At 40.3% G+C, this 12,184-nt stretch overlaps 1 protein-coding gene across 9 annotated transcripts in view; it reads left to right on the forward strand.

Annotated features, from left to right (window-relative positions):
* The window catches only part of neb (nebulin), a 70,111-nt gene that overhangs the window by 26,992 nt on the left and 30,935 nt on the right, over positions 1-12,184 (forward strand). For all 9 annotated transcript variants that reach the window (XM_085383426.1, XM_085383427.1, XM_085383420.1 and 6 more), the window contains 38 exons: positions 467-571; positions 704-811; positions 911-1,222; positions 1,360-1,563; positions 1,698-1,802; positions 1,898-2,005; positions 2,204-2,515; positions 2,632-2,835; positions 2,980-3,084; positions 3,283-3,390; positions 3,472-3,783; positions 3,888-4,091; positions 4,225-4,329; positions 4,425-4,532; positions 4,726-5,037; positions 5,133-5,336; positions 5,435-5,539; positions 5,853-5,960; positions 6,065-6,376; positions 6,470-6,673; positions 6,774-6,878; positions 7,197-7,304; positions 7,396-7,707; positions 7,810-8,013; positions 8,186-8,290; positions 8,426-8,533; positions 8,652-8,963; positions 9,174-9,377; positions 9,512-9,616; positions 9,731-9,838; positions 9,940-10,251; positions 10,545-10,649; positions 10,738-10,836; positions 10,966-11,067; positions 11,183-11,290; positions 11,390-11,701; positions 11,799-11,903; positions 12,008-12,112. In XM_085383426.1, coding sequence (XP_085239552.1) covers positions 467-571; positions 704-811; positions 911-1,222; positions 1,360-1,563; positions 1,698-1,802; positions 1,898-2,005; positions 2,204-2,515; positions 2,632-2,835; positions 2,980-3,084; positions 3,283-3,390; positions 3,472-3,783; positions 3,888-4,091; positions 4,225-4,329; positions 4,425-4,532; positions 4,726-5,037; positions 5,133-5,336; positions 5,435-5,539; positions 5,853-5,960; positions 6,065-6,376; positions 6,470-6,673; positions 6,774-6,878; positions 7,197-7,304; positions 7,396-7,707; positions 7,810-8,013; positions 8,186-8,290; positions 8,426-8,533; positions 8,652-8,963; positions 9,174-9,377; positions 9,512-9,616; positions 9,731-9,838; positions 9,940-10,251; positions 10,545-10,649; positions 10,738-10,836; positions 10,966-11,067; positions 11,183-11,290; positions 11,390-11,701; positions 11,799-11,903; positions 12,008-12,112 — 6,564 coding nt within the window. The remainder of the gene's footprint in view (positions 1-466; positions 572-703; positions 812-910; positions 1,223-1,359; positions 1,564-1,697; positions 1,803-1,897; positions 2,006-2,203; positions 2,516-2,631; positions 2,836-2,979; positions 3,085-3,282; positions 3,391-3,471; positions 3,784-3,887; positions 4,092-4,224; positions 4,330-4,424; positions 4,533-4,725; positions 5,038-5,132; positions 5,337-5,434; positions 5,540-5,852; positions 5,961-6,064; positions 6,377-6,469; positions 6,674-6,773; positions 6,879-7,196; positions 7,305-7,395; positions 7,708-7,809; positions 8,014-8,185; positions 8,291-8,425; positions 8,534-8,651; positions 8,964-9,173; positions 9,378-9,511; positions 9,617-9,730; positions 9,839-9,939; positions 10,252-10,544; positions 10,650-10,737; positions 10,837-10,965; positions 11,068-11,182; positions 11,291-11,389; positions 11,702-11,798; positions 11,904-12,007; positions 12,113-12,184) is intronic.

A 12,184-nucleotide genomic window follows, 5' to 3' on the forward strand; every position in this document is an offset into this window, starting at 1 on the left:
GCCTCTAATGCCCGTGTCTCAATCTCGCGGCACATGTTACCATTTACTACGGTTCGGAGCCGCGGACCTGTTTTATATATGCGCGGAACAGTTTTCTATACAAGATCGCTGCAATAAGTGCAGCCTTACCTAATGTCCACCTACTGTTACTCATTTTATATCAAGATTTAAAAATCTAGTTGGTATTGGTATGGCGAGTAACCTTCAGTAATAGTAACACAGCAATAGTTCATTCATGTAGTTGTAAAAAGCATGATAATATATTAAGTAATCCAAAGTAATCAGAATACTTTACTCTCATTGAGTAACGTAACGGAATACGTTACAAAATACATTTTGGGGCATGTAATCTGTAATCTGTAGTTACATTTTAAAAGTAACCTTCCCAACACTGGTCATGAATATAACTGAAAAGTACTTTCTCTTTACTTTATGTGAAGCCGATAATTACATTTTGCTTCTTTAGCAATCCTACATCAAAGCCTGGGAAAAAGACAAGACTTCAATCCATGTCATGCCTGATGCAATGGACATTGTTCTGGCACGGGAAAACAGGAAGAACTACAGTGAGGTATCGTATAATATGCAGTTTCCTGTCTGTAATGATATGGATGACAGTTAGGGAAACAATTACACTAATACTATTAGCATGTCCATTTGAAGGTAGACATGGTTTCCTTGTTGACATTATTTCTTGCTATAGAAACTGTACAAGTTGGATCATGAACTATCCAAGAAGAAGGGCCATAATCTTCGTAGCGATGCCATTGCCGTCCAAGCTGCTAAAGCTTCCACTACAATTGCTAGTGATGTAAGTGTCAGTTTATATTCTCTTTGCTGTATTGCTTTATGTGAACATTTATTCTAATATGCTGTTTGGTGACTAAACGTCACACTATTGCTTTTTTAGTACAAGTACAAGACAGGATACCGTAAGCAAGTGGGTCACCACATCGGTGCTCGCAGCATCCAGGATGACCCTCTGCTCATGCTGGCTCTGAATTCAGCCAAGATTGCCAGTGATGCTCTGTACAAGAAGGACTTCAACAAGTCCAAGACCAAGTTCCACCTGCCAGTGGACATGATGGCCTTTGAACTGGCCAAGAAGAACCAGATTCAAGTCAACCATTTCAACTACATCACCCGACTGCACAACTGGACATGCCTGCCAGACTCCAATGATGTGGTCCAGGCCAGACATGCGTATAACATACAAAGTGATGTGAGTATATTTTAATAATTTATATTATGAAAATATTATTATATTGCAGGACTCGTGTTTTTTTACTATATATCGTTTTTGTTGTCCACCAGATTCAATCATTGCAAATCATTCTTGGTTTTTGTTTTTTCTTCCAGGCTGTGTACAAGGAGGATCTGAAGATGCTGCAGGGTATTGGTTGGGTGCCAATAGGTTCATTAGATGTTGAGAAGGTGAAGAAAGCTGGTGAGATCCTGAGTGAGAGAAAGTATCGTCAGCAACCGAGCAACTACAAGTTTAAAATATCCATTGAAGACATGCCCATAGCACTGGCTAAGGCCAATGCTCAGGTTATGAACAAGGTATGAAATCCCATTTGAAATCTACGTCAGCCATACTGGATGTTGTATGTAAATTAAGTTATTGTAAAATTCACACAGAGGTCACAATGTAAGTACTTTTTGTCTTTTTTTTTTTTTCATTTTTGTTACTGCAGAAAGCATACATTGAAGCCTGGGAGAACGAGAAGACAAAGATCCATCTCATGCCCGATGCTATGGATGTCCTTCTGGCTAAAGCAAACAATGTTAACTACAGTGTGGTATGTAGGCATTTGTGGTGTAGAAAGACTCACATCACTTATGAATTTTAAATGTATATAACTTCCATCTGTTGGATCATTGTGTTTCCTTACAGAAAAAGTACAAGCAGGCATATGAAGACTCCAAGAAGAAGGGCTATGATCTGCGCAATGATGCCATTTCCGTCATTGCGGCGAGAGCTTCCAGGGACATTGCCAGTGATGTGTGTCTTTAATCTGAATTATTTACATAAAAAAATATACTAATTGTATCATAATAATAGTGCAAATATATTAGTTTTGATATTGATTTATAGGGCTTATTAATGCATACATGAATTTTTTTAAATAATAAAACCCATTGTACAGCATGTATAAAACTGTTTAAAGGCAGTGATGATATAATTTTATTTTTCATCCAGTACAAGTACAAGACAGGATACCGTAAACAGGTCGGTCACCACATCGGTGCTCGCAGCATCCAGGACGACCCTCTGCTCATGCTGGCTCTGAACTCAGCCAAGATTGCCAGTGATGCTCTGTACAAGAAGGACTTCAACAAGTCCAAGACCAGGTTCCACCTGCCAGTGGACATGCTCAATCTGGAACTGGCCAAGAAATGCCAGATCCAAGTCAACGACTTCAACTACAGAACTCACCTGCACCAGTGGACGTGCCTGCCAGACTCCAATGATGTGGTCCAGGCCAGACATGCATATGACCTGCAGAGTGATGTGTGTATATATTTATAATTTATATATATATACAGTTTCTATATTCTATATTTCTACATATAGTTTTTTGTATATCTGCCAACTTTTGCCACAACACTTTCTTTCTTTTTTTCTAGGCTGTGTACAAGGAGGATCTGAAGATTTTGCAGGGTATTGGTTGGGTGCCAATAGGTTCATTAGATGTTGAGAAGGTGAAGAAAGCTGGTGAGATCCTGAGTGAGAGAAAGTATCGTCAGCACCCGAGCAAATATGGTTTTAAAATATCCACTGAAGACATGCCCATAGCACTGGCTAAGGCCAATGCTCAGGTTATGAACAAGGTAAAAATTCAATAACACTCAAAATGCAGCAAAGTATAACTAATACAGAATGACTCTGGTGAAGTACTAATGCTGACATGGTAAAGAAATGATTCTGTGCACAGCTTCATGGTTGATAGTGTTTACATTTTTCCATGATTACAGAAAGCATACATTGAAGCCTGGGAGAACGTGAAGACAAAGATCCATGTCATGCCCGATGCTATGGATGTCCTTCTGGCTAAAGCAAACAATGTTAACTACAGTGTGGTATGTAGGAAATTAAAACGTTTTACTGTTTAAGCAATTTAAACATTTGTTTTGAATAATTAATTCAGATCATTGAATTTATTGCATTAATATCTTGATAAGATGTCAAGGCAGGTATTTAAGTATTCATGATTCTGAACACTATTATTTTTTGTTTTTATTACATGTTTAAAATCTGTTTTTTGTGATCATGAACAGAAAAAGTACAAGCAGGCATATGAAGATTCCAAGAAGAAGGGCTACGATATGCGAAATGACGCCATATCCATCATTGCAGCAAGAGCTTCCAGGGACATTGCCAGTGATGTAAGCTCACTGGATCTGAACAATGATAAACTTTTATATTTAAATATCAGACCCCGCTAACTCCAATCATTATTTTCACAGTACAAGTACAAGACAGGATACCGTAAACAGGTCGGTCACCACATCGGTGCTCGCAGCATCCAGGACGACCCTCTGCTCATGCTGGCTCTGAACTCAGCCAAGATTGCCAGTGATGCTCTGTACAAGAAGGACTTCAACAAGTCCAAGACCAGGTTCCACCTGCCAGTGGACATGCTCAATCTGGAACTGGCCAAGAAATGCCAGATCCAAGTCAACGACTTCAACTACAGAACTCACCTGCACCAGTGGACGTGCCTGCCAGACTCCAATGATGTGGTCCAGGCCAGACATGCATATGACCTGCAGAGTGATGTGAGTCTTTGAATTTCAGTGGTGTAAAATAATCATGTTAATTAATAAATATATTTTCCAGTTTTAGAATATTTTTAATCATAATAAATCCTTTTTTCCTCAAGGCTGTGTACAAGGAGGATCTGAAGATTTTGCAGGGTATTGGTTGGGTGCCAATAGGTTCATTAGATGTTGAGAAGGTGAAGAAAGCTGGTGAGATCCTGAGTGAGAGAAAGTATCGTCAGCACCCGAGCAACTACAAGTTTAAAATATCCACTGAAGACATGCCCATAGTACTGGCTAAGGCCAATGCTCAGGTTATGAACAAGGTATGAAATCCCATTTGAAATCTACGTCAGCCATACTGGATGTTGTATTTAAATTAAGTTATTATAAAATGTATATATACATTTACAAGTAGTAATGTAAACAGTTGCTCATTATCTGTTTTTGTTACTGCAGAAAGCATACATTGAAGCTTGGGAGAACGAGAAGACAAAGATCCATCTCATGCCCGATGCTATGGATGTCCTTCTGGCCAAAGCAAACAACGTTAACTACAGTGTGGTATGTAGGCATTTGTGGTGTAGAAAGACTCACATCACTTATGAATTTTAAATGCATATAACTTCCATCTGTTGGATCATTGTGTTTCCTTACAGAAAAAGTACAAGCAGGCATATGAAGACTCCAAGAAGAAGGGCTATGATCTGCGCAATGATGCCATTTCCGTCATTGCGGCGAGAGCTTCCAGGGACATTGCCAGTGATGTGTGTCTTTAATCTGAATTATTTACATAAGAATAAATAATAGTGCGATATAGGTATAATAGATTTGATACGGCACTGTAAAGGGCTTGGTAATATGTAAATGTATAAGAAAATAATAATCAATAAAATTCATCATACACAATGTATAAAACTGTTCAAAGATATTGATGATAATATTTTATTTTTCATCCAGTACAAGTACAAGACAGGATACCGTAAGCAGGTCGGTCACCACATCGGTGCTCGCAGCATCCAGGACGACCCCCTCGTCATGCTGGCTCTGAACTCAGCCAAGATTGCCAGCGATGCTCTGTACAAGAAGGACTTCAACAAGTCCAAGACCAAGTTCCACCTGCCAGTGGACATGCTCAATCTGGAACTGGCCAAGAAATGCCAGATCCAAGTCAACGACTTCAACTACAGAACTCACCTGCACCAGTGGACGTGCCTGCCAGACTCCAATGATGTGGTCCAGGCCAGACATGCATATGACCTGCAGAGTGATGTAATAGTTGTTTTCATGATTCTTTTTATTGCTTTTTAATTCTGTGTTTGTGCTACTAAAAGTATATCACAAGGCTGTTCTGCCGTGTATGTCAGGCTGTCTACAAAGCTGACCTGAAGTGGCTCCAGGGCCTGGGTTGGGTCCCCATTGGCTCGCTTGATGTGGAGAAAGCTAAGAAGGCTGCAGAAGTTTTGAGTGAAACGAAGTACCGCCAGCATCCCAGCAAAGTTCCATTTACCAGCCCAGTAGATGCCATGAATCTTGTGCTGGCAAAGAATAACGCCCTAACCATGAACAAGGTAGAATTCTTCATTAAAGACTTTCAAAGCCATTTCTATCTGGTTATCACTTTTGTCAGAATCATTAATTAACGCTGCATTATTTGTGTTTTTTCCAGCGCCTCTACACTGAAGCATGGGAGAAGGACAAGACCACGCTGCACATTAAACCTGACACTCCTGAGATCGTCCTCTCACAACAAAATGCAATAACCATGAGCAAAGTTAGTATCATTTCAGAGCATGATTTATTATGTCAACAAGAATACTTTCAAAATATTTTCAATATTTATAATAATTTCAAAAAAATGGAAAATACCTGTTAGGAGTTAAGTGTACTCATTAAGACATTAAGCTTCATTCAGAATGCTTTGGCTTGAGTTACTAGCACACTGATATTCTTACAGTAGACTTGGCGAATATGATCCCTTAAGCAAACCTTATCACTTTATAATTAGGTGCCAAAACTAGAACATTGAAAGTTAAAGTAAAGGTTGAAGTTTAGTTAAAAAAATGTGCATATGTCTTATTTTGCAGAAACTATACAGACAAGGATATGAAGAAACTATCAAGAAAGGCTATTTCCTCCCTGTGGATGCAATCTCTGTAAAGGCTGCTAAGGCCTCCAGGGAAATCATCAGTGACGTAAGTGGTCATACTGTACCAAGTGTCTGTTTACTGACACTTTAACATAATTTAAGCATTGTTCTACTTGTAACATAAATTTTTTTTCGGCTAATTTTATCCAGTACAAGTACAAGACAGGATACCGTAAGCAAGTTGGTCACCACATCGGCGCTCGCAGCATCCACGACGACCCCCTTGTCATGCTGGCTCTGAACTCAGCCAAGATTGCCAGTGATGCTCTGTACAAGAAGGACTTCAACAAGTCCAAGACCAAGTTCCACCTGCCAGTGGACATGCTCAATCTGGAACTGGCCAAGAAATGCCAGATCCAAGTCAACGACTTCAACTACAGAACTCACCTGCACAACTGGACGTGCCTGCCAGACTCCAATGATGTGGTTCAGGCCAGAAAGGCCTACGATCTCCAGAGTGACGTAAGTCCTTTTGCGGGATACTCAGTGAACCATGCTGCTGATTTTGTCACTATTCTTGTGTTCTGATGTTCGAATTCATGTATACTTTTCTAGGCTGTATACAAAGCTGACTTGGATGAGGTTGTTGGTGTTGGATGGATCCCCATTGGATCACTGGACGTGCTGAAGGCCAAGAACGCTGCAAAAATCCTCAGCGACCGCCTCTATAAGCAGAGACCTGACACACTGAAATATAAGACAGACATGACCTCCATGCCTTTAGTCTTAGCCAAAACAAATGCTGATATCATGAACAAGGTAAAGTGTAATATATTTGTAATTCCATTGATTTGCCTTCTGTTAAGTCCTCTTGTTTGCACTTTCTGTTTCATTCTGTCTTTTGTGTTTCCCACCACAGAGAACCTACGTTGCTGCTTGGGATGCTGAAAAGATTAAGGTCCATGTGCCCCCTGACACCCCTGAGCTGTTGCTTGCCAAAGCTAATGCTTACAACATCAGCCAGGTACTTTTTGTCTGCACAAATGATTAGGACAATAAAATCCAAGTAGATAAAATTGATTTTTTTAGGGGTTTTTTTTCTTCATGTGCAGATAAAAATATTCTCCTATGTCTCAATTTGTATTTTTGCATTTGAAATGATTCAATGATTATTATCAAATATAAATATGTGATTCTTGAAAAGTTTATAAAAAAAAAACAAGAGTGGCATATTGAAGGGAATAGTAGTTTGTCCTCTGTGTACTTGCTAACATATGACTTGCTAAAATTAGCTTGAGAATTCCCAGATTAAATGTAACTATTTATTTTCTCTTTCCTTCAGAAAATATACAAGGAAGCCGTTGAGGATATTTTCCGAAAGGGCTATGACCTCAAGCCCGATGCTGTCTCTGTCGTTGCTGCCAAACATGGAAGAGAAATCATCAGCGATGTAGGTGACATTGTTTTTCCTTCTCTGTTATTGACTTTATTTGCTTAAATTTATTGTCTTAACTTTGATTTCCTTCCTGCTCGCCACACAGTATAAGTACAAGACGGGATACCGAAAACAGGTCGGTCACCACATTGGGGCTCTCAGTGTCCAGGACGACCCTCTAATCGTGTTGGCTTTGAATTCGGGCAAGATCGCCAGTGATGTTTTGTACAAGAAGGACTTCAACAAGTCCAAGACCAAGTTCCACCTGCCAGTGGACATGCTCAATCTGGAACTGGCCAAGAAATGCCAGATCCAAGTCAACGACTTCAACTACAGAACTCACCTGCACAACTGGACGTGCCTGCCAGACTCCAATGATGTGGTTCAGGCCAGAAAGGCTTATGACCTGCAGAGTGATGTGAGCACTTATCACTTTTTGCTGAATATTAGCTCCAGTCTCTGTCTTCTGTGGCTTATCTGTAGCTGTGACCTGTGGTTCTTCTTCTCCTTCGGCTTGCAGGCTGTGTATAAGGCTGACATGGAATGGATCAAGGGAATGGGATGGGTGCCAATTGGTTCAATTGATGTGGAGAAAGCCAAGAAAGCGGCAGAGATTCTGAGTGAGAGAAAGTATCGTCAGCATCCCAGCAACTTCAAGTTCACTGCTAATACAGCTGACATGCCATATGCCCTTGCTCAGGCCAATGCCCAGGTTATGGACAAGGTACAGATAGCACATCTTATCCATTATTGTTCTGTGGGAGCCAGGTCTTTAAAAGTAGTGCATCAAAAGTATATGAGGTTCTTGTTGTGTCACACCAATGACACTAACTTTTTATTTTGTAGGGCTTTGAGTCATTTTATGTATACTGAGTATATTAATCTGCTTTTTACAGAAAGCCTACATTGCTGCCTGGGAGAATGATAAGACCAACATTCATGTAATGCCTGACACCCCAGAGATCATCTTGGCCCAGCAGAATAAACTCAACACCAGTCTGGTAATACAGTCTCTTCTTGCATAGGTTTTACAACATGTTAGCATGGTACAAATGATTATGTTTTCATAGGTACTGCTCTTTGTATTACAGTGTATAGAACATGAGACCCTAAAAGCATTATTCTTTTATCTCCAGAAATTTTATCGTGAAGGCTATATGGAAATGATCAACAAAGGCTACTACCTTCCCAAGGATGCAATCTCTGTTATATCAGCCAAGGCTTCCAGAAACATCATCAGTGATGTAAGTTTATGTTTCCCACTTGCTCCAGTTTGTCTTTTTGTTGCTTCACCACAGTAAATGTAGGGTTATTTTTGAATTTATTTTGAAACTGATGCATTATTTCTATCCATATTTCCAGTACAAATACAAGGCTGGTTTCCGCAAGCAGTGTGGCCATCACATCGGTGCTCTCAGTGTGAAAGATGATCCACTAATTATGCTGGCCGCTAATGCAGGGAAGATTGCCAGCGACAATGTCTATAAGAAAGACTTTAACAAGACCAAGACCAAGTTCCACCTCCCAGTAGATATGCTCAATCTGGAACTGGCCAAGAAATGCCAGATCCAAGTCAACGACTTCAACTACAGAACTCACCTGCACCAGTGGACGTGCCTGCCAGACTCCAATGATGTTGTGCAGGCTAGAAAAGTCTATGATTTGCAGAGTGATGTAAGTACATGCTATTGTTGTAGAAAGCACTTTTTGGATTTTAATCGATTGTTCAATTATTTTCAGAACATTTAAGCCTCTATCTGTCTCTAACTGATTAAATAGACCTTTTTACATCCATTTTGAGTCATCCCACAGTTTGTCAAATTCAAACCATACATGAACAAATTCTGTATTTAATTAGGTTCAAACTGATTTTTGTGTTTGTAGGCTGTGTACAAAGCTGATCTGGAGTGGCTCAGGGGATGCGGCTGGTCACCTCAGGACTGTATAGATGTCGTCAAAGTGAAGCATGCCCAGACTGTCCTCAATGAAAGGCTCTACCGCCAACACCCAAGTACGGTCAAGTTCACCAGTGTCGTTGACCTCCCAGCTATTGTCTTGTCCAAGCAAAATGCTGAAAACCTCAGTGATGTGAGTAACATCTTTCTGTAGTTTCTTGGATTTTTTTTTAAATTGTGAAACCCAAATATTTGATAAAAATATCTATTCAAGTGGATAAGATGAAGCAGTTAATGTTTTTTTTTTTTTTTTTTTATCTCTGACAGAGAAAATATAGGGAAGTCTGGGATAAAGACAAGCTCACCATTCATGTGCCACCCGACACCCCCACCTTTGAACTCGCCAAGGCCAACGCTGTTAATATCAGCAATGTACGTTTGTGTTTACTTTACCAGTGTTTACTTTTTAACTTGTCTGTGCAGACGCACAATTTTTGTTGATTTATTTGTTGATTTTTTAAAAACTTTATTTCTTGTTCTGTGCAGAAATTGTACACAAAGGCATGGGATGACCAGAAAGCAGGAGCCTACCATATCAAGGAGGATGCTATCTCTGTGCTAAAGGCTAAAGCTTCCAGAGATATTATCAGTGATGTAAGTTAAAAAAACAAAACAAAATTAACATTAAGAAATGATCTACTTGCTGACTACGTCTAGTCCTACTTGCATTAACCTTTAATTTCTGCTCCCTTTAGTACAAGTACAAGACGGGATACCGAAAACAGGTCGGTCACCACATTGGGGCTCTCAGTGTCCAGGACGACCCTCTAATCGTGCTGGCTCTGAACTCAGGCAAGATCGCCAGTGATGTTCTGTACAAGAAGGACTTCAACAAGTCCAAGACCAAGTTCCACCTGCCAGTGGACATGCTCAATCTGGAACTGGCCAAGAAATGCCAGATCCAAGTCAACGACTTCAACTACAGAACTCACCTGCACCAGTGGACGTGCCTGCCAGACTCCAATGATGTGGTTCAGGCCAGAAAGGCCTACGATCTCCAGAGTGATGTAAGTTTATAGTTGCACATGTGGGTAGTATTCTACCAATCAATAGTGTCAGTGTAGTCAGAAAGTAGAGAACAGATCATAAACATTTATTAAATGTAAATCCTTTTACTCGTTTTACTCATTCGGCAGCCAAATACACTTTTTACTGTTTTTACAGTGGATAAAATACATTACAGTTTTTCCTCTAATACTATTGTTTTCACTCTTCAGTCCAGTTCATCCAGTAACAATGTTTCAACTTTTGTCCTATAGTGTACAGTTGCATAAATTATCTGCCTGCTTTCTTTTCTCAGGCTGTTTACAAAGCTGATATGGAGTGGATACGTGGATGTGGATGGATGCCACATGAGTCCGTAGAGGTGTTGAAGGTGAAGCATGCGCAGAAGATCCTGGCTGATGTAAGTTTGTACCTCACTAAGACTTAAAAACAAATAAAAAGTATGTGTATGCACACTGAATAGTTTCTTCCATTTCTTTCTTGTATAGAGAGGCTATCGGATCAAGTTGGATACACAGCAATTCATGGTTCCAGCTGACAGAATTGACTTAGTCCGTGCCAGGAATGCTGCTGAAGTCCTGAATGAGGTGGGGATGATTGCCTGTCATCAAAATGCTGCTTGGTTTTGACTTTTTGTTCTTAATGTGAACCGTGTGGCAAAATAGTGCTAGTGGCAAATTCCAGGTAGCTGAATTTTGATCTCCCACGTTGCTCAGGCTAAATATCGTGAGGCCTGGCACCAGGACAAGACCAAGTACTCATTGGTGGACACACCATCTCTTGCCACAGCCAGAGAAGTGGCGAAGAATGTTCACCCGGTAAGACTGATGGCATATATGATGCATTTTCTGCATATTTTAACTCAGCAAATTTCAGCCTTGTGCAGTTCCTGCTTTATTATTAGCAAAATAAGTGATACATTATCTTTTGTAGAAACTGTACACCAAAGAATGGGATAAGGTCAAAGCTACAGGATACTTCATGCCTCCAGATGCTGTACCAATCAAGCAGTGCATCCAGACAACTAAAGTGCAAAGCAAAGTAAGTAGTAGGATAAAATTTAATCAGGTTTGATTTAACTGACAACTTAATAATGTGGTAAAAATAAGTTCTTTCTTTTTTTTTTTGCCTGTCTTGTAGCATAAATACCTGGAGGGATACCGTAAGCAGGTCGGTCACCACATTGGTGCTCTCAGCGTCCAAGACGACCCTCTGCTCATGCTGGCTCTGAACTCAGCCAAGATCGCCAGCGATGCTCTGTACAAGAAGGACTTCAACAAGTCCAAGACCAAGTTCAACCTGCCAGTGGACATGCTGCAGTTTGAACTGGCTAAGAAATGCCAGATCCAAGTCAACGACGACAACTACAGAACTCGCCTGCACCAGTGGACGTGCATGCCAGACTCCAACGATGTTATCCAGGCTCGCAAAGCCTATGATCTGCAAAGCGATGTAAAGCACATTTGTAACTATTAATCATATTGACATAATAATCTGACAGAAACGTCTGTCTTGACTTCCTAACATGCATCTTGCTTTCGATCTCTAGCACGTCTATAAGTCAGATCTGGAATGGCTCCGAGGCTGTGGCTGGGTAGCAGCTGACTCTGTTGAACATGTGAAGGTCAAGAAGGCCCAGGAGATTCTCAATGATGTATGTTTACTGCATTACATGACATTCAGCCTCTTTTTCAGTTGGTTTTTTTAATCACATGTTGTGTCATTGTGTCTTGCCTCACTGCTCTGTTTTATTTACAGAGACTTTACAAGAAGACTGCCCAAGAAGGTTTTGGAAGATTCACCCTGGTTGTGGACCGGCCAGAGATAGTTTTGGCAAAGATTAATGCTGCCAACCTGAGTGATGTATGCAAAATCTAATATTTAAAATGACTCTCGATCGGAAAACCGGTGAGCAATGATCTGAAAAAAAGTTAT

The sequence above is a fragment of the Rhamphochromis longiceps genome, linkage group LG16 (assembly GCF_057381845.1).
Source record: "Rhamphochromis longiceps isolate RC_006_pf linkage group LG16, R_longiceps_female_GT1.1, whole genome shotgun sequence".
Taxonomy (NCBI): domain Eukaryota; kingdom Metazoa; phylum Chordata; class Actinopteri; order Cichliformes; family Cichlidae; genus Rhamphochromis; species Rhamphochromis longiceps.